The 20,466-nt window shown below is 39.7% G+C and overlaps 2 protein-coding genes across 3 annotated transcripts; one reads left to right on the top strand and one right to left on the bottom strand.

Moving 5' to 3' along the window:
• Nucleotides 1-109: 109 nt before the first annotated feature.
• LOC108117063 (odorant receptor 10a) lies at nucleotides 110-12,516 on the bottom strand. Its single transcript, XM_017229238.2, has 7 exons — nucleotides 12,160-12,516; nucleotides 9,215-9,673; nucleotides 4,679-5,243; nucleotides 822-1,009; nucleotides 476-765; nucleotides 266-418; nucleotides 110-176 (listed from the first exon to the last, which is right to left on the bottom strand). Exons 2-7 carry the CDS (start codon nucleotides 9,282-9,284, stop codon nucleotides 126-128), a joined length of 1,317 nt encoding a protein of 438 aa, XP_017084727.1. The 5' UTR covers nucleotides 9,285-9,673; nucleotides 12,160-12,516; the 3' UTR covers nucleotides 110-125.
• Nucleotides 12,517-12,782: 266 nt separating this feature from the next.
• On the top strand, nucleotides 12,783-19,060 carry LOC108117044 (glutamine synthetase 2 cytoplasmic). 2 transcript variants are annotated; one of them, XM_017229219.2, is made up of 5 exons: nucleotides 12,783-12,899; nucleotides 13,059-13,243; nucleotides 17,388-17,728; nucleotides 17,829-18,020; nucleotides 18,080-19,060. In XM_017229219.2, the coding sequence occupies exons 2-5, from the start codon at nucleotides 13,060-13,062 to the stop codon at nucleotides 18,470-18,472; spliced, it is 1,110 nt and encodes a 369-aa protein (XP_017084708.1). In that variant the 5' UTR covers nucleotides 12,783-12,899; nucleotide 13,059; the 3' UTR covers nucleotides 18,473-19,060. The 2 variants fall into 2 exon arrangements, with proteins under 2 accessions (XP_017084708.1, XP_017084716.1); XM_017229227.2 differs by having other exon boundaries at nucleotides 12,784-12,899; nucleotides 13,056-13,243.
• The last annotated feature ends 1,406 nt before the right edge of the window (nucleotides 19,061-20,466 follow it).

The following is a 20,466-nucleotide window of genomic DNA, read 5'->3' as shown; positions in this document are numbered from 1 at the left end:
TAATCATATAAAGTAACTTCATGTTTATAAATGTGATGAATGACCGTTAAACCTCTAAGTTTTACATAAATGAAGCTAGACTTGCTATTTATTTTTTACAACAAACACAATTTGAATATTACAATCTACTGAAAAGACTTAACCAGGGCAATAATAGAGCCAGACGTCTGTAGGATCTGCAAAAGACAAGATGAAGTTAACTTAACTTAAGTTAATATGCAACTTAATATATCTTTTTGATTAGCTATAGCTTCGACCAACTTACCGCAGCAAAGGTGGCCAGCGAAGGTGAGAAGAAGGGCACTGCCATGGACATGGGTCTTTGGGATCGCAGGATCAAAAGCTGGACTAGGAGACGTTGCGAAGGCTTCAGCAGCTGCCATGGGCAGGAGAACACCACACGACACAGCTCCGTACTCTATAAAAAAGAAGGTATGTAACACTTTAAAAAAAACCTATAAAAATACCAACTTACATTTTCGGCCACCAGAGTGCCGCCATAGCAATAGACCAGCAGTTGGCTCAAGGCAGCAATCGTATAGGCCACGTAGAGTAGGGCGCCCAGGCCATTGTTACCCACTGCCAAGAGATTCACCATGCTGAAACCAATCACCATGGCAGCCGATACAAAATGAGCCAAGGTAATAATCGTATAACGCTCCCGGAAAAATCTGGTCAACTCAATGATGGCATTGTGCCTGATAATCACCGCTCGCATTCGCTCCTCCAAGTTATAAAGCTGCAATGGCGTAAGCTCCAAGTGATCTATTAGGTTAGGTTATTGAAAAAGTTAAGCATTTTCCAGTACACTTTTCACCCACCTTTATAGGGCTTGAAAATTGATCTTATTTCCGCCTGAAGCACCTCGAAAAGAGACGACAAATGAGCACAGAACTCGAAATAGAAACCATCGCAGCCTCCGAACATAAAGATGGTTACGTAACCAGTGTAGGCAATAAATATGTAGGTCAGTGGAAAAAATGGAGAGCTTAGCAGAACTCTGGGCATTCTGTGAAAAAAAGGAAACACATTTTAGCTTAAAAAGATGATATTACCCTTAAGAAAATGCCCATAACTAAGTCAATTATGGTCCGATAATGGAAAGTAGTACCTCGTTGAGCTCGTAATTAAATTTCCTACAAAACTGCATTCCCACCTAAAAATGTGAAATTTTTGCTATTTTTCGTAAATTTTGATGATGGTACCCCTTATCAAAAATGCGAAATTTGGGCCAAAATTAATTTTCCCAAAATCGAAAAAGGGGTGATAAGGGTGGTTAGTATTGGTCGTTAGCAGCACGAAACAGTCGTTTTTTTGGCTGTGCGTCTTGTTTTGACCGAGCTAGAGCTAAAAAACCGAAAGTAATATTCCAAATTTCTGTTAAAAATCTGTTTTCCGATTTTTTAGCCCTTAAAACAGAGCTCGCACTGAAATATCAGAACAATAATGATAAAAGTTAGTACAGGGGCTTTAAATTTCGGTAGTTAGCTTAATAAAACAGTCATTGTTTTAGCCGTACGTCTTGCTTTGACAAAGTTAGAGCTAAGAAACGGCAACAATCCGGGCTCTCTTGCGTCAAAAGGCGTACGAGTATACTTGATTTTCGGCGCAAACGAATCAGTTTCTTAGCCATAGCGAAGCCAAAAATGCTCCAAATGAGGAATGTAATACCTCGTAGGGCTCATAACTTGATTGCCATGATTCCCAATTGGTTTGCATTCAAATCTGGGAAACTTAATTTTTTGACATTTTTTGAAAATTTTGATGACGGTACCCCTTATAAAAAATGAGAAATTTTATAAAAATATGAACTATCCAAAATTAACCACACAGTCATATGGATCGAAAGGTGAGATCGTTAGCTACTCAAAACAGTCCGCCTTTTAGTCGTGCGTCTTTTTTTGACAACGTTAGAGCTAAGAGAGTGCAGCAATACCAGGCTCTCTGCTGTCAACAGACGTATACGTAATTTTGGGCGCAAAAAAAATCAGTTTTTTAGCCATAGCGAAGCCAAAAATGGTCCAAATGAGGAATGTATTACCTCGACCGGCTCGTAACTTGATTGCCATGATTCCCAATTGGTTTGCATTCAAATCTGGGAAACTTCATTTTTGGCCCATTTTTGAGAATTTTGATGATGGTACCCCTTATCAAAAATGCGAAATTTGGGCCAAAACTGATTTTCCCAAAATCGAAAAAGGGTTGATAGGGGTGGTTAGTATTGGTCTTTAGCAGCACGAAACAGTCGTCCTTTCAGCTGTGCGCCTTCTTTTGACTAAGTTAGAGATATAAGTCCTATAAAAATATGGCAATTCTTGTCAAAGCTAATAATCCCGATTTTGGGTCCAAAATCATCAGAATTCTTCCCAGTAAAAACCTAAAAATTCTAAGAACATGGAATATCATACATTACTGAATTCATAATTAAAATTCCTGTCGAAAAGTAAATATAATAAAACTAGCCAAAAATGGTGAGGATTGTAAGTTTCAGTCGTTAGCTACTCAAAACAGTTGTTCTTTTTGGTTTGTGGATTAACTAAGTTAGAAGCTAAAGTACTAATAAAAACATATGTAATTGCCAGATTTATCGATATTACCAGCCGAACAGAAGCAAACTCGTGAAACGATATGGTAAACAACGTGGTTGCCCATCTCTATTTTGGTGTTTTGGTTCCAAAGCAACGGTTCTTTTTCAACAATAGGGGAAGCTGAATAGGGAAGCCATTTTGAAATGGCAGCCATCTTGAAATAAAAACAAAGCTCACAGAGAACAGTAGCTGCTTGCTGCTGTTTCTGTTCGCCTGGTATCTGAACTCCCAAATTTACCAATTTGACTGAAAAAAATTTATTTTTCTGATCAAAATCTCAACGTTTTTTGGCTAGCTGATGCCTTTAAAATACCAGGCGAACAGAATCGAGTAGCAGGTGGAAATCGCTAAATTTATGAGCTCCAATTTGGGATGGCCACGTGAGCACTGCTTTTCGACACGATCGAATAAATTACATGGGACCTTAATATTATTTCGTGATTATCGTGCTTAACTCGTGAGACGACACCGAAAACAACGTGGTTGCTCATCTCTTGTTTATGTTTTGGGCTGCAGACTAACGGTTCCCATCCAGACATGAGTGAAACTTAGGGATGGCCATGTGAACAGTGGTATTCGACACTATCGAAAGAAATACATAGGATTTAATTGCTTTTTCGTGCCCTTCGTGCTAAACTCGTGAGACGATACAGAAAACAACGTGGTTGCTCATCTCTTGTTTATGTTTTGGTCTGCAATGGCAACCATCTTGAAAAGGCAGCCATCTTGAAAAAAAAACAAAGCTCACAGAAAACAGCAGCTGCTTGCTGCTGTTTCTGTTCGCCTGGTATCTGAACTCCCAAAATGACCAATTTGACTGGGAAAAAATTATTTTTTTGATCAAAATTTCAACGTATTTTGGCTAGAGGATGCCTTTAAAATACCAGGCGAACAGAATCGAGTAGCAGGTGGAAATCGCTAAATTTATGAGCTCCAATTTGGGATGGCCACGTGAGCACTGCTTTTCGACACGATCGAATAAATTACATGGGATCTTAATATTATTTCGTGATTATCGTGCTAAACTCGTGAGACTACACAAAAAACAACGTGGTTGCTCATCTCTTGTTTATGTTTTGGTCTGCAATGGCAACCATCTTGAAAAGGCGGCGAATTTATGAGCTCCACTTAGGGATGGCCATGTGAGTAGTGGTTTTCGGCACGATCGAATCAATTACATGGGACTTTAATATTATTTCGTGATTATCGTGCCAAACTCGTGATACGATATGGTAAACAACGTGGTTGCTCATCTCTACTTCATGTTTTGGTAGCAAAGCAACGGTTGTCTCCAATAAAAATGATGGCTGCCAGTGGCAGCCATCTTGAAAATATTTAATCTCGTAGAAAACAGAAGCTGCTTGCTGCGGTTTCTGTTCGCCTGGTATCTGAACTCCCAAAATTGCCAATTTTACGATGAAAAATGACTTTTCAGCGACCAATTTGGACGATTTAGTAAAAAAATACCAGGAGATCATAATCGTCAGAAGGTGGACAGGTGGCAACTGAAAACTAAAAAAGCAGCCTGCTACGGTTTCTGTTCGCCTGGTATTTGAAATCAAAAATGTACCAATTTGACGCCGAAAAAGCACTTTGTTGATCAAATTATTAACCAGTTTTGATTCATTTTATGATTTTTAATACCAGGCGAACAGAAACGCATAGCAGGTGGAAATCGACTTGTTGATTAACTTTACTAACTGTAAATTTCCAGTACGCTGAATTCCTATTGGTCAGCCAATCAGAACGCTCGATCACAAAAACTTCTGAAGCCCAGCAGAAGCTTGCTATCGATTATGTTCGCCTGGTATCAGAGGCAAAAGCTTTGCACCGATAAATTCCCCTTTCTAGCTATTGCAAATACGACAGCGCCTAAAGATAGGCAATGAAAAACGCAAACATTTGTGTAAATTTTACATGTAAAAAAAAACAGTCTTTTGACGCTTTTATTAATATTCTTTAAAGTATTTACGAACTTTTAGTCAGCCGAAGGGTAAAGCAGATAATTGTGTTCTATTTTCTGCAGCTTAGTTTTTAAACTTAAGTTTAAAATTTATAAATAAACAGCTAATTAACACCCCTAAACTCACGTCATATTAAAGGGTGTGAACCAGACGAAGTCCTCGCTTCGATGCTGGAGGAACAGGACGATGGCAATGAGGATCGGTTTCAGGTTGTATGTAGTGCAGGTGAAAAATCCAGTGGACAAAGGCCAGAAATTGATCCGGGCCGCCATAATCGAGTGTCTCAATCGGATTTCCCGCTGATCTGGTTGCTCTGCCTTGAGATCGAAGAGGAGACTCCTCAGACGTTTCCACATGGCCGACAGATCCTGGCGATAGCGCAGCATTAAGAACATCTTCAGTAGTGTAACCGCAGAAGTTCCAGCTGGACAAAGGGTCTCCAGGGCCAAGGTAATCTGCTGTTGATCCAAAAAACGCAATCCTGCATGGATTTCCGTGATGACTCCAATGGCTAGGATCACGAAGTGGACAATGGACCGTCTGGGCAGTCTATTGTCTATATTTCCCGGCCAATAGCCCATGATGTCCAGGCTGAGCTTGGGCACGGCAAAAAAATACACATTCAACTGCTGATCGCGTTTCAGAAACCGAAACCAATTGGCCATGGTTGATACAGGACTTTTGGGGTATCCTGCAAAGAAATCTGCTTTATATAGTCGTCAGCGGTAATCATTTTTATACACTTAGAATAAAGTAATAAATTAGTCACTCTAACTAAATTGCCATTCTAAGCAAACCCTATAGAATAAAGTTTAAAATATCTACGATTATCTTGCAGTGCATCCTTCATAACCCTAACATCTTGGTTAGCCCCTTTAATTGACTTGTTATTCAGGCAAAAGTTTGGCCAAAAGTTTAAGCCCATTAGCTATTGCATTTCTAAGGCCTAGATAATTTGTTGGAATGGCTGATAGGATAGGTAACCTTTCGAATACGAGGCACTCGTAAGCTCCATTTGTTATTTATGGAACTGAAATGGGGGAATCGAAGCGGACGACAGGCACAAGTAGCCGGGAACGAGTCGCAATCAGAGCTAATGCATCAATTAGCGCTGCCCGCTAATTTCAGTAATCAAAATACAAACAAATCAAGATTAAGACACTCTCGGACGTCGGACTCGTCAAAATTCGTGCGTTTTTAACTAATCTCTAGCCCACTCACGCACAGCATGAGGTTTCAGGAGCGGATTCGGTCATTGCTGGATAACCAAAAATGGGATTAGGAGTTAGTTGATAAAGTTATTTACTGGGAATTTTCCTTAAAATCAAATTCTGATAAATTTTACAATGAGTTCGTCTTTGCTTATCGACTGACTTATCTTCTTAAGACTGCTCTTTAAGTTCAAAAATCACATCTACTTTATTGTGAATATTAGACCTACTTCTGCTAATCTCCGCCTTTGACATTTATCTTGTATTTTTGAAAAGCAAATGTAATTCTATACCTAACTCAGTTAGAACCTGATAGATGACCTTCATGAGTCATAGAGATAAGGGTTAATAGCGAGTATGTGGCCTTATCAAAACATAAAACTGGTGTTTGGTGTTATTTTGGATATAAAATTGTTCTATCACGTGATTTAGGCGATAAAAGTTTAGGTTAAAGGATGCAAAGATTAAGTTAGAAAGTAGTTGGAACTATAATTAGACTATTCCTATAACTAAAAAGATAAATATTTCCCTGTAAACATTCTTAGCAAAAATGGATCACAAAAACTAGCAACTGCAACCTGTAAGCCTCTAAATTTCGAATTCCCAATAGTTTGTATTAAAAACAAATCGACTTTAAATACTAGTTAATACCCAAACTGGCTTATATTGAAATCGACAAGTTAACCCACTATACACCTTAACCCCCGCTTAGCCAGAATCCTCACCGGTTCGCCCTGCTGCCTGTCAGCTGCGGAGTCATAAATCATGCAAACCTGTCCGCCGCTGTGTGTGCGGTTTTTCGAGTGCGATCATTGATGTATTGGAGTTTTCTTGCTATGGTTTTTTTTTTTGTCAACGCCACAGACGAGTCTAAGTTTTATTTTTACCTTTGTTTTATGCCTTTTTTAGTAGTCAGGTAGTATGTAGTATATATGCTTAGATTAGCAGCGCACGTTCCTCGTGCCGGTGACGTCAGCGATGGCACGCACACACCTGGAGGCTCACGGGTTTGGTTTTTCAGTGTTTTTCATTGTTTTTTTTTCTTTGTGTGTTTGATCGAGTTTGAAAAAGCCGCGACGCCATTGAAGGTCGATCTAGAGCAGCGATAAGGTTAGTCTACGAGTTCAGCCTCCAAAAGGTTCTTAGAGAGAGAGATACGAAATCCTTTAGTTTAAGAAAGTTAGTTAGGTAGCCTAAAAAACTCACTTCCTTAAGAACCAATTTATTTAATCTGAGAAAAACTACCGAATTAATGGTCAATTTCGGGTCCCCCTCTGACCGTACAAGGGCATCAAATTGATTTAAAACACTGGGTGCTGATGATAGTAATGATGATGATAAGTAAATTGCTTGATTCGCGGGATTGGGATAGATTTGATGGTCATAATTGCAGCAGAGGCAGTGCCGAGTACCGAGTGCCGAGTACTGAGTACCGTAAATGCTTAGCAAATTGAATCAACGCCAATTGCTCAGCCGTCAGCAGTTGCCCCTTTTCCATATGCATTTCGCTTTTTTCTTCTATTTTTTATCTGTTTTTGTTTTTTATTTTTGTTTAGCAGCAACTTCCTAGCAAACCAGGCGGTCGCCCTCATACAGAAACCCTACTCCCCCTGCTGAAAACGCACAACCATTACTTAACACGCATCAGAAGTACAGGGAAACCTCTTTAAACCAACTCAGGAATTTATAGGAATTTTGACAGAATTTTAAAGGGTTTTCTTTGACAAGGAAAAAGCCATTTAAAAGCTTGACAAAAGGAGAAACTTTTCTTTAAGGAGCATTTTTTATCAGATAATAATTCAAAAATCATTAACTTATCCCTAAACTAAAAATTGCTATCTTTAAAATCCCAAATTAGCTCTTTATCTATCCCATATTAAGAACCTATAACCAACCTAGAGCTCACTGTACCCGCAGATACACAGAAGAGGATGAGGATGAAGGGGGCGCACTCCCAGCACTCATCTCAATTGAGATGGCCTGACATTGTTTTGAAGAGTCAGCAAAATAGCAGTAGAATCCGCCGAGGGAGCTGCCTTAATTCGGATGAGGGGTAAACAGGCATTCAAGGGGTACACGAGAGCCACCGATCACGCTGTTACTCTGCTTCATGACAACCAAACTAAGCTGGCACCACAAACATCCATCCATCCATCCATCCAACAGAACGAAACAGCAAAACTGCAAAAACAATACAGCTGGGGCCTAATATAGTGCACATGACTATTAGATAAGTTTATTATAGAATAAATAAGCGTGCGCGGGCATGAAACCGAATGCGAATGCGAATGCCCGAGTGCCATAAAGAAGTTAAGCAATTCAGACAGTTTAGAGCATAAATTGTTTAATAGAGTTTATACGCCAATTGGGGGCATAAAGAGTGTCGCATTTTATAATTCCAAGTTTTCCTACCCTACTACCTCTACCCCTACCCCTACCCCTTTCCCTTTGCCCACTCCTTTTTTTATTTCTCACTTCAAACTGCAGACGCACATCCCCTGGAACTCAGACTTTCTAGAACCAGATAAGCCTACGAAAACCTAACTAACCAGAAACTACGTAACACTGTTAAAGTTCAGGGCCTTTGGACGGAAACAGAAGCACTACAACTGCCAATCTTTGACTGGCTGGGGCTGCTATCGGCCATTCGGTCGACGGATTATGCAACTTTATGACAGGCCCACAAGTGGCCCTAGCCCAAACAAAAGCCACTCGATGCCAGCGATAGTCATCTGTGGAAATGGCGCCCACACAGTGACCCCCATCTGATTATTCTGATAATGATTCTAGAACATTGCTGGGAAAATTTCACAGGAACTTAATCTATGAATCTAAAAGGAAACTACAGATTAAATCCCAGTTAATCCTTAAAAGAAAAATCCCTTTCCTGACAGAACTTCTCACAAAAAGTTTACTCAGTGAAATGGCAAATAGAAGCGACACGTTGCCCAGCCAAAGCTGCTGTTAAACATTCCCCTTATTGAATGAAACAATTTAAGTATCTGGATAAGTAATTAGACCGTGAGGTACAAAGATAAATAAGATAACAAACCCAAAAGATAACAATGCAAAACGTGACACTGACAGCTACCGATGGTTAAACTATCACTGGCTGTTGCCATTCTCATTTAGTTTCTAATCAAGATAGTAGAGAACTGGCCTGACCCCAATGATGCTGATCGTATTGGAAAATTGTGGCCCAACGCGTGGCCTAAAAATAGATTAAAAGTCCAATGATGGGACTCGATGATAAATTGCCGCTTGATGATCGTCAATTAAGCTGGCGAAATTAATGCGAAATATGAGAAGTGGTAATGCCAATTCAAATTCCCCAATTACCATCACAGTCTGCGCCAATCAATTAGTCATATATATGTATATACCGCCCTCTATATATATATATTTACGTATATGAGAGACCATATAGTTAAGGCTGCCTTCACCTCCTTACCACTAAGTCGGTTATCGCTGCCACGCGTCGCTGGCTCTTCTTCTAGCCACGGCTTTTTAGGGCTGACCATCTACCTCCTGGGCTCCTAATCTTCGCCGGCTTGGCCATTTCGATCGCTATCGAAGATCAAAGTTTTACGGGTGTTTCGTTTGTGTTTCGTTTGTGTAGCTTTTATTCGGTTTACGGGCTTTATGGCCCCGCCATTGCCTGCCCGTCGCCTAAGCCAATTTGAATGCAGCCGGCAAGAGAGAGAGGCTCGCGAAAAAGCCTCGTTAAATGCGAGCAAACACCAGAAGACGGACGACGGACGACGATCGACGGACTGAAATGGAGACGGTGACGGTGACGGAGGCAAAGGCGGGTGTTGACCGCAGCGGGAAACGCATGCGCAGTTCACGTGAACAGATAGCCAGCGTTGACAAATTTCTGGCTATTCTGGCCATTTTTGAAGTTGGATAGCTAAAAAAAAGGTAGAAAGGATTATTAGTTAAGTGTTAAATATTTTTAGAATATTTTTGAAGTCATAAAAAAAATAGTAAATATTAGTAAGGGATATAACAACTTTTTAACTCATTGATTTATAATTTTAAAATATTTTTAAAGTAATAGAAACATCAGTAAAAAATCAAAAAGAATCTCATTAACCATTTTTCTGGCTTCTTTTCAAGTTTTTTAACCACAAAAAGCTGTAAAAATATTTATTTTATATATTTCATTTATAAACTTCAATATTTTCATTCATTTCCATACTTTATAGTGCTTATTAAACGCTTGAAATGGAGCTTGACTTGAGCTTGCTAAATAAAATCACTCATCCGCCCTGTCAGCCACGTTTCTTTATTGGTAACTTAAAAAAAAAATAAAAACTTAATTTTGTTTCCTTAAAACGATTATAATAAGCAAACTGATTAAGCTACTCAAAATCGTGAGAAACGCAAAATGAGTTAAGTAAATTACTCATACGCACTGTTGGCCAACTCAGGCACGTGATTTATGATTAATTTAATTACAAAATTACCAAAAATACCCTTAATTCGACCATTTAAATGACTAAAAAGATGAGTTATTTAACAAAATTTTTGAATATCTGGATTTTCTTCCCACGAATAAGAGCTTAGCTGCCAGCACTGAGCCGATTTAAAGACGCAGCCGACGATTAATAGAAAATTATTTCACGTTTGCTTGTTTGTTTTATTTTATGTTTGCCTGTGCGTCTTCGACTGGCCGAGCACATATGTTAATTGTGCATTTAAAATTGAAATAAAATGTGGCTTGTCGCAATTTATTTGATACGTTAACTTGTTGTTTCGCCCGTCTGCCCGGCCAGACGTTTTTATTTGCGTTTAAATTTAGATCAGCTGGCTGGAATTGGTTACACCCAAAGAGAAAATGGCTTTTAATGCCGCTTAAGTTGATGTTTGAAATAGAAAACTAATAAATAAAGGTGTTAAATGCTAGATTGTGGTAGATATAAAAATGTTACTTTAATTCATGTTTGGGAATTAATAGCCGTTGGCCTTTAATTGGTAAAAAAAAAGAGGATTTTGTAGATATTTCAATAATTAATGGCTGTAATTTTAAGTTTTTTTTTATAATCTGCAATTAGTTTTGTAACTTTGTAAATGTTTTTCAGCACGCCAACGTTATTAACTACGATTTCTATAGATATTTTAAGTCAGAAATAAGATAATACTCTCCATTACCAGTTTTAGCTCGGCCTATGCCTATTTATACCCAATTTAAGAAGTAGGAACCGCTCTATAAGACAGCATCAAGTTAGATACCATTTAGGGTTTAACACGGCAGTCGAATATGGTAAAACTGCCCTGATAAGCTGTGAATTCCGGTCAATTTACATTACCTACTGGCCAGATAGTCATAAAAATCCATTTTAACAATTAACCTTTTTGTGCGAAACTCGTTTGCAATTAACTTTTTCACACCTACGCCTGACTATGGCAGACATGGCCAACATTTTTCAGCTTGTGTAGAGAATACGCATTAAGGAGTTTGACTTTGATTTCTGATGACGACGATAGGTTAGCCTAGTCTAGCCTAGGGGGCCTGATCTGGGCTCGAAAAAGGAATTGCTCCCTTTTTTCGGTTTATTTAATTTATTTTCATTTCTCAGCGAGCCCAACGCCAAATAATAATACAGAAATGTGAGAATCTTGAAAAGGTAATTAGCACATGGTCGTGTTTGCTTTATACGCCATAAAAAAATAATCAAAAAATCGAGTCACACATCCGAACATCTCCCCCAGTGGTCCGAGTGCGAAGTGATCCGATCGCTGGGAGCCTATAAAAGCGGATCAATTGCCGATGGATCTGCGCAGTCGCTCCTTAGAAGTGCTTACTCTATCAGTGCGAAATTTCAAACTCAAAACTCCTAAGCGGGATTAAGAAAGCTTTTCGAAAGATTAACAAAAAAATTCAAAACAGTTCGCGTGTGGTAATTACTACATTGATTAAGTTTGTCGGGAAATCATTGAAAATTAATAAAACACAGTAAAATGCATTCAGCGTAAGTTGTTCATCATTACATCAGTCAGTCAGTCAGTCGCCTGTCCTTGTCCTTGTCAAAATAAAAAACAGAAAACAAAACTCATTTGCTGGCGATCTGGCGATCCAGCTGATAAGCGACTTTTACTCATTTACACGCATTTGCTCGCACATCAAAAGTGAATTAAAAATAAACAAAACAATTTGGCAACTCGGCCTGCAACTGTTAATCTACACTGAGAACAAAAACGCTCAATGGTGTAATCAGATATTCAGAAAACGAAGGCCAACAGCATTACATTTCTTTGTGATATTCCGAAAATATTATTTTTCCTACTTAAAACTTTGCATTTTTTTTAAAGTGTACTTAATTTTTTTGAGTGTTACTGCCAACTTTAGTCAGATTAAAAGATAAACTTCAGTTAAAACTTTCCAAAACTTACCCAAATTTCCAAGTCAAAGTTCCTCCAACTTTTTCCCCCGTGTAACCGGAAGCGTCGTCAGCCAGGAATCCAATTGAGAAAGAGAGCACAGCCTATTATAGCTCTCTCCCTTTCTCTCTCTCTCTCTGTTGCCTTTGCTACAAAACTGCGGCGGCGACAAACTGCAAAGGCCTCTAATCAGTGGGTGGAGGTGGGAGTGGGAGGGCAGCTCGAACGGCGCGCGTCCAGAGTGCGAGCGAGAGAGAGAGGGGGCGTTGATCGTGCGGCGACTGCGCTGCGACGGCAACAGCTGTTGCTTTTGTTTTTCAATGGCATGCTGCCAGCGTCGCTGTCAACGTAGCTGCCGCTGCTGTCGCTTTGCTAGTTTGTTGTAAGTATAGTGTATAGTGTAGAGTGTAGAGTGTAGAGTGTAGAGTGTGTATGGCAGTCTATATAGTATAGTATATATAGTGTATATTGTATATGGTTTATAGCAGCTTCTAACAAAACACAGCGGCAGCAGCAACAACAACTAAGCGGTCGCTTTTGCTTTTGTTTTGCTTTGCTTTGTTGTTGTTTGTTGTTGGTCATTATAAATTGAGTTGGAACAAGGGGCTCCAGCTTAGTCGTGTTCCAGTAACGCTTCCGCGCACATCCACTAAACCAGAATATCCCCACCAAATCACAACCAAAGGACGCAGCCAGTCGTCCAGCCAACAATCACAAATTCAGCAAACCCAATCAGAGTGCAAATAATTCAGGTGCAGATCATAGAAAAACCCGTAAAAATCTAAAAGAAAAACAGGGGGGAAATCCCCTTAGAAAACTGAGTGCCAAAAGATTTGTTTATTTTTGATTCCACTTACCCATTACCATATTTTTTTTTTTGTTGTTGTTGGGTGTCTTAATTGCAACAGCAGTATGTCCGCTAGGATCCTCGAGGACTCGCCCAACGCGCGCATCAACAAGACGATCCTCGATCGTTATCTCTCCCTGCCCCTCCAGGAGAACATCGTCCAGGCCACCTACGTCTGGATCGACGGCACTGGCGAGGATCTGCGCTGCAAGGATCGCACCCTTGACTTTATTCCCCAGAGCCCCAAGGGTAAGTTGCTGGAAAATGTAAATCAGTCTTTGTAGACTATAGAACCCGGAAAAGCCAAAGCAAACTATGTTCCTAAGATCGAAAGTGAAAAGTGTCTTTAAATATTAATTTAAAAAATCTTGAAAAATCTAGTTTCACGCACCTACACCTTGTTTGCTTTCGTCCAAAAGCTGATTAAAGTATTAGTAGTTATGATTAAAAGTCGCATAATTCCAAAGGTACACTAACCGAAAGTCTAGACTAGTGATAAACCTTAAAGTTATAAACTAAAAAGATGCTAAAAGCCAACTTGATTAGACACAAACTTATAGGGCAAATATATACAGTAATCAAAGTACAGCAAACATTAATTATAATTCCCGATTAGTTGCTAGTTAAATAGCATTTTCGATCAAGTAGCTGTAGGCATTAAGTAATTCCTGGCTTATCGCAGCATAGGTCGTGTCCGCACTTGATTTATGTGCGAAATACTTGAAATTTCTGCAAGTGTAATCTAATCTGGAGTGTCTTAAGACTTTAGAATGTCCCCGTCTAGATTTATCACTACTTTTCGACGATCCAAGTCGCTTTTATTAGCCAGCTGGAAATCGTAATGGGATTTTAATAGGTCGGGTGTGAATGAACTTGAACAAGGGGATCTCGGGAAAAGCGGATTACAAATTGCAAATAAATCTTATCAAATGGTGGTTAAACTAAAGTCTAAAAGTGATTCTCTTGCTGAATCAAACAAATTGAACTTAAATCAAAGTCTGACATTTGCAACGACCCGAAGAAAGTTGCCAAAACAAAAGAAATGGAACAAAGAAAGAAGTCTGCTAAGAAAGATAAGTCTCGCCAGGTGCTAATTTTGGCAAGTTAGTCAAAGGCCAGAGACACAGGCACACGCTTAGCTTAAATTACAAGCTAATTGAGTGAATTTTCTAATTTTAAAAGATTTCTTCATATTTTTTCGCAACTTTTTTTTATATAACAAATCATTCAGAAGTCAAGGTTTATATACAGGTTATAGGCATAGGGAAATTTCCTTAATTATTTAAACATTTTTAATAGATTTTAAGATACTGGGAAAGCCCTTCGACAACCACTCTATAACTCAAAAGTTTCTATCTATCAAGTTAATACTTATTAATTCTAGTTTTTCCCATCACATTTCCTATACAAACCCACATTGTCATCCCCTATCTTCCGCTGGCAAATTGTCAGTTTTGAATCGCCTTAAATTCGCATTTGCCAGTAATTACTACGCAATAGCTATATATGCTTTATGACATATATATATATATAGTATATAGTAAACTATACTATACTAGATCTGTGCGATTTTATGAGCGTCTGAAAATCTAGCCCATAAACGCCCAAAACGTCAAACTGGCAATGAACGGCTTCGTCTGTTGCGGTTTTTTATTGATCCCTCTCACGGGGTTATATAACCCCAATCCAAGCAGCCCAGCAATGGATGATGACCTTTGCCTTGGCACGATTCTGCCGGCGGACGTCTGGGAAGTGCCTGGCTCTGGCTTTCGGTCTGGGTTTATGGTCTAAACTCGCGCGCGTCTGATAATGCGATTTAATCGCCTGGTTCTTTATAATAATAAAAAGGCCGTCCGTTCTTTTTGTGTTCTTCGGGTTAATTGATTGCGTTTTAATGTGCAATTAGCCGTGGAATATAACGAGGAAGCATTTAGGGCTGCCATGGGGATATTGGGGGTATTGTAAACTAATTCCAAACTTTCTAACTTTAGCTGTGACAGGTTTATGGAGTGTCTTAATTGCTGAGAGAAGCGTGAAACTTTATCACTCACATAATTGCAATCATTTCCGGGGGTTTCTTTAATGCTATCACTTTCTATGGTTCTCAAATTAAAGTTTCTATCTGTAAAGATCAAAGATTAGAGTAATGCAAATTGCCTATCTATCTAATGCTTAGTCTTACAAATTCAAGTTAGAATCTCTACAAAGTTACACTGGTAAAATGCAAACGCAATCAGCCGTGCGAGAAGGACAGCTACTTGTCTGTTAAGCCCAAGAAAAATCCCCTTTTCCTCAACAATAGCAAAACAAAAACCCGATCAGCACGCGAACTTGTCACCTTAATTATTCTACTTGCACTTGAAAAGCAAAAGCAAAAGCGCAACACAAATAGAAACAAAAAACAATAAAAAAGAAAACAAAAACAAATGACTTAATGCGCACAATTACTAATTAAGAAGCGCACTAACTTGCCTATCTGGCCCCCTTGCAGTTTGAGTGCATTTGAGGGGCGTTGGAGAAGGTAGGACTTGCAGGGCGTAGGTGTTGGAGAAAGAAGAAGCCTGACTGATTGACACACCCTAATATACACACCACCTCTTCCTCTCTCTCTCTCTTGCTTACACTTATTTCAAGTTCAAAGTGAATTTGATCAGCGATAACAATTGCCAGCCAAATGACATTTAATCGTTAAAGCGTGCGGCTTTCCATAAGGGACAATCGATTTTGTCATCAATTCCTTGGAATCCCCCCTACCCACATTCGGCAGCAGGCAAATACCACCTGCAATCAAGTGTAATTGAAAACTTTTTAACCCGATTGCATTTTTAAGCACTACTTGCCAGCCTTCCCTCAAGGATGGGCAGGCCAGAGGGAGATAGCTGGTAAACAAGTGGCATTAGAGCAGTCCAGGGATATGCAAGTACAGTTTGCAAGCCGGCAAGGGCCGACACTGAGAGAAAAGAGAGATTCATTAGTCATTATCCCATCATAGATCAAGAAATCTGATCAATCGGCCTATGAATTACTATATAAACCCCACCCCCCCAGTAGTAAGTTCCAAGATCAATGATCTCAGAAACTGCAATCTCCAACGACTGATAGTGCAATCATCACCCTTCAAGTTCCACTTTTCTCGCTGTGTAGGACACAAAATCGGAAGCAAATAGCAACAGCATTTGATAGTCTTAGTTGATACGGGTTGTGAGAAGGAGGGCGGGGGGTGGATTGACTGGCGGAGAGCAAGGCTAATAACTGTAGTGCTGGTGGCACAGTGACACACTGGCATTTCTAGTTGAGAACCAGTCGGCTGTTTTGGTGAGTTTGTGGAAAAATCTACAGCTGTTTATCAATTCGAGTGGCACACCGATACTCGAGCACCAATACAGACTCAAAAACAAAACGAAAAACACTACAGTAGGGGGCGGGGCGGGTAGAGGAGGGCTCTATAGAGATAGAGAACCAACACGAGATACCAGATTGTAAATGAAAACGCTGGCTCAAGGTCACCCCCCGCCTGTTACAACAATGCAAAGCGGCAGCAGCACCCCGCCCCCTTTTCATACTAGTTCTCCCCCCCCTCCTCAGCTTTAGAAATTTGCATAAGTGAAATATATTTTCATTAGCATTATTTACAAACGAGGAGAATTAAGTATTTATTATAATAAACAACAGGCGATGGGGAAACGGGTTGCCGCGTAAACATCCATCTCAAATTCTATTCTCACTTACAAGCCGCTTTTTTTCTGCTGATGGATCATCAAAATGCAAGGCGAGTTTGGGTAGGAAAAACCAGCGTTGCATTCGGAAACTTAATAAGCTATAAGTTTAGATATATATATAGAGGAAAACATCAGGGAAGAGGCTTCAGGGAAGGCAACATAATTATCAGCTTATTATTTCAGTTGAAAAAACAATAACTTTCACACGTTAGCTCATTAGCTAGCTATATTACTTTCAATAACTCAAGTTTGACAAGGCTTTTTCACACCACAACTCATGTTTTCTTGCCAAACGAGACTCTATTTAGTTAGCTGTAAATCCATCTAAGTTTAAGTGCAAACAAAGTTAAACAGATCTCTGTTGGTTTTAGTTTAGCACCGAAAGTGTTTCATAAATCAGATAAACCTAAAGAATAGATAGCTTAAATTGCTCATTTCAAGTTCTAAACTTAGCCATCATTTTGTTTACAACATCGTTAAGTCCCTAAAACAAGGGGGGTTGATTCTATTAAAGAGATGTGAATTTTCAAACTGAACCCCAATCCGAAGCTCAGCCAATTGCCGTCAATTATATTTAATTCGAGGGTATCGCATGCTAAGTGAGCGACGAGGTCACCCCTTTCCAATTAACCCCTATAAACTAACCCCTTTACTATTTTCCTCTACCATTACAGAGCTGCCCGTTTGGAACTACGATGGAAGCTCGTGCTACCAGGCCGAGGGTTCGAACTCGGACACTTACCTGTATCCGGTGGCCATCTACAAGGATCCCTTCCGTCGCGGCAACAACATTCTGGTAATGTGCGACACCTACAAGTTCGATGGCACTCCCACAGAGACCAACAAGCGCAAGACCTGCCTGGAGGTGGCCAACAAGTGTGTCGATGAGGAGCCTTGGTTTGGCATTGAGCAGGAGTACACGTTCCTTGACTTTGATGGTCATCCACTTGGCTGGCCCAAGAACGGTTTCCCCGGACCCCAGGGACCCTACTACTGCGGCGTTGGTGCCAATAAGGTTAGTTTCTGAAAAGACAATGTGGCGTATACTTAATATTTTCATAGAGATCATTTTTGGAGCCCAAAACTTACCCTTTTTCTTTACAAACCTTTTTCAGGTCTATGCCCGTGACATTGTAGATGCCCATTACCGCGCTTGCTTGTACGCCGGAATCAAGGTGTCCGGCACCAATGCCGAGGTGATGCCCGCCCAGTGGGAATTCCAGGTGGGACCCTGCGTGGGAATCTCCATTGGTGATGACCTCTGGATGGCCCGTTTCCTCTTGCACCGCATCTCTGAGGAGTTTGGCGTAAGTTCTATTACTGTTAATAAGAAAAATATATTAAAATTAATCTTCCATACTTACAGATCGTGTCCACTCTGGACCCCAAGCCCATGCCTGGCGATTGGAACGGCGCTGGTGCCCATACCAATGTATCGACCAAGGCGATGCGTGAAGATGGCGGCATTCGTGATATTGAGAAGGCCGTGGCCAAGTTGTCAAAGTGCCATGAGAGGCACATTCGCGCCTATGACCCCAAACAGGGTCAGGACAATGCCCGTCGTCTGACCGGAAAGCACGAGACGAGCTCCATCAACGATTTCAGTGCCGGTGTGGCCAACCGTGGATGCAGCATACGTATTCCCCGTGGCGTCAACGATGATGGCAAGGGCTACTTCGAGGATCGCCGACCCAGCTCCAACTGTGACCCGTACTCCGTGGTGGAGGCCATCTTGCGCACCATCTGCCTGGACGAATAGATTTGGATTTTGGGCTGCACTAGCATGTCTCCCATATCTCCAGCGTTGTTATCGATTTATATAGATTGTTGTTAAACCACCTTTGATCCATTGATCTATTGATCTACTGATCCACTGATCCACTGACCCACGAACATCCCGAACACCGAACGCGAAGTTATATGCATTACCGTAGGCTTAGTTTTTACCTAACGTATTTTCCCACAAAGCCCAGAACTAGAATCCTAAGGCAGCCCTAACTACTGATATTTCCCAAGATTTTTTTCTTTTTTTTTTTAGCTGCTGTTATTTAGGTTTTAGTATGTGAGTTTATTTTTTTTGTGTTGACCAAAAGTATAGATAAAATGGTCAAGAGAGAGAGGAGCAAGAACCCAAAAAATACATCCCCACCATCTTTAAAGAATAAAACATAAAGCTCTAGTATCAAAAACACCCCCTGAGACCTCCCCCAAAGTAGAAAATCCCCTACCCCCACTACTTGTTAATGATATTAAATAATTAACTTTAATCCTAAACTACATACATATACTCTCTAGTTAAGTAAATGCACTAAAAAATAAAAAAAAATACACAATATAAAAAAGGAAAGTAACTTTTAAGAATCTCTTAAGTTGGAAATTAAGATTTTCCCTTTGGATTTTTAAGTTAAAGGTAAAGTTAAACGAAATACTTTCCTTCTCTGATGTCATCAGCACGTGCTATATAGCCTATACTATACTATATAGTTACCATATAGACTGATTTGTAGATTACCATGAAGTTCAATGCGAAGGTTCATTGATGGGGTTGAGTTTTTTCCTTGGCCGATAAGCTGCCTGATTAATTCCCAATATCAAAATCGGTTTGGTTTTTATTTTCCATTTTTATTTATTTAATACTAAAAATTGTAACTTTGATTTCGTTTTGTATATCCGTTTAAGTTTATTGATTTTTGTAGTTTTAGTTGAATTTTCTTTTTCTTTCATGCTTTTGTGTGTTTGCCCTGCGAGTTTTCCTCTGCTCTTCAGTTTTATCGTTATATTGATATAGTTATATATATATATATAAGGATATATATATATATATATACTGTTTGTATATGTAAGGTATATAACACTATTTCTGTTTCAACTACTTTCCATTCTTTGTGATTTGAATTTTGTTTGCTGTTTTCTGTTTGCTGTTTGCTGTTGGTTTTCTGCTCAATGATCAACAATCAAAAATCAAAAATCAAAAATCGAAACGAGAAACGCAATTAAAAAGTGCAAATCGAAATGAACACTGAAGACTGTCTTTGCTGAATGGAAGCTGAACTTGATTTATTTGCATTAAGTTTATATATATATTAGCATATATGCCATACTGCGAGAGTGTTTGCCCGCTAATTACTTGGTTTGAAAGGAGGAGTTTCGGGCGGGTCAACAAATCGCAAACGTCTGTCTGGTTTCTGTCTGGGCCAAAGTCATTGCCACCTTGATAAACGGCCAAGTCTTTGCGCATTTATCAAATCGAACTGACATGGCGGGCGGGGGGAGTTCATTATACCAATGCTCATATGAGTCACTTAAGTGGGGGTAATTATTTGATCAGTAATTCGCACAAAAATTCCACACTTATTGGTCAATCAGTTAACACACACGAACTATGCGAGCGCTGCCAAGTCTAGACTTTGGCCAACAATAATCCTCTCTCGCCATGTATCAATTTTTGTATAAACTATTTTTTAGATATCGTATAATTTGTGCCTTCGCTTGCCATAATAACATAATACGCAATTACACTCTACACTTGCCAAAACACACTTCTTAAGACTCGAGGCTGTTGGGGTTTCTCTTTACTCCTTTACTCCTCTCTTGGTTCAATTTTCACTTTCTTGGGAATGTTTTTCTTTAATTTGTATAAATCTGTTAACTTCAGCTGATTGTTAATACTGCCCTCCCCCCAGCAGCCTCGTATATACTAGTTTGTCTGCCAAAGTCGGGAACAAAACTTAAGCTTTACATATACTTAGTGTT

The sequence above is a fragment of the Drosophila eugracilis genome, unplaced genomic scaffold, assembly GCF_018153835.1.
Source record: "Drosophila eugracilis isolate 14026-0451.02 unplaced genomic scaffold, ASM1815383v1 contig_498, whole genome shotgun sequence".
NCBI classification, from domain to species: domain Eukaryota; kingdom Metazoa; phylum Arthropoda; class Insecta; order Diptera; family Drosophilidae; genus Drosophila; species Drosophila eugracilis.
The sequence above is the reverse complement of the archived record's forward strand: the minus strand, read 5'-3'. Positions and strand labels throughout refer to the sequence as shown.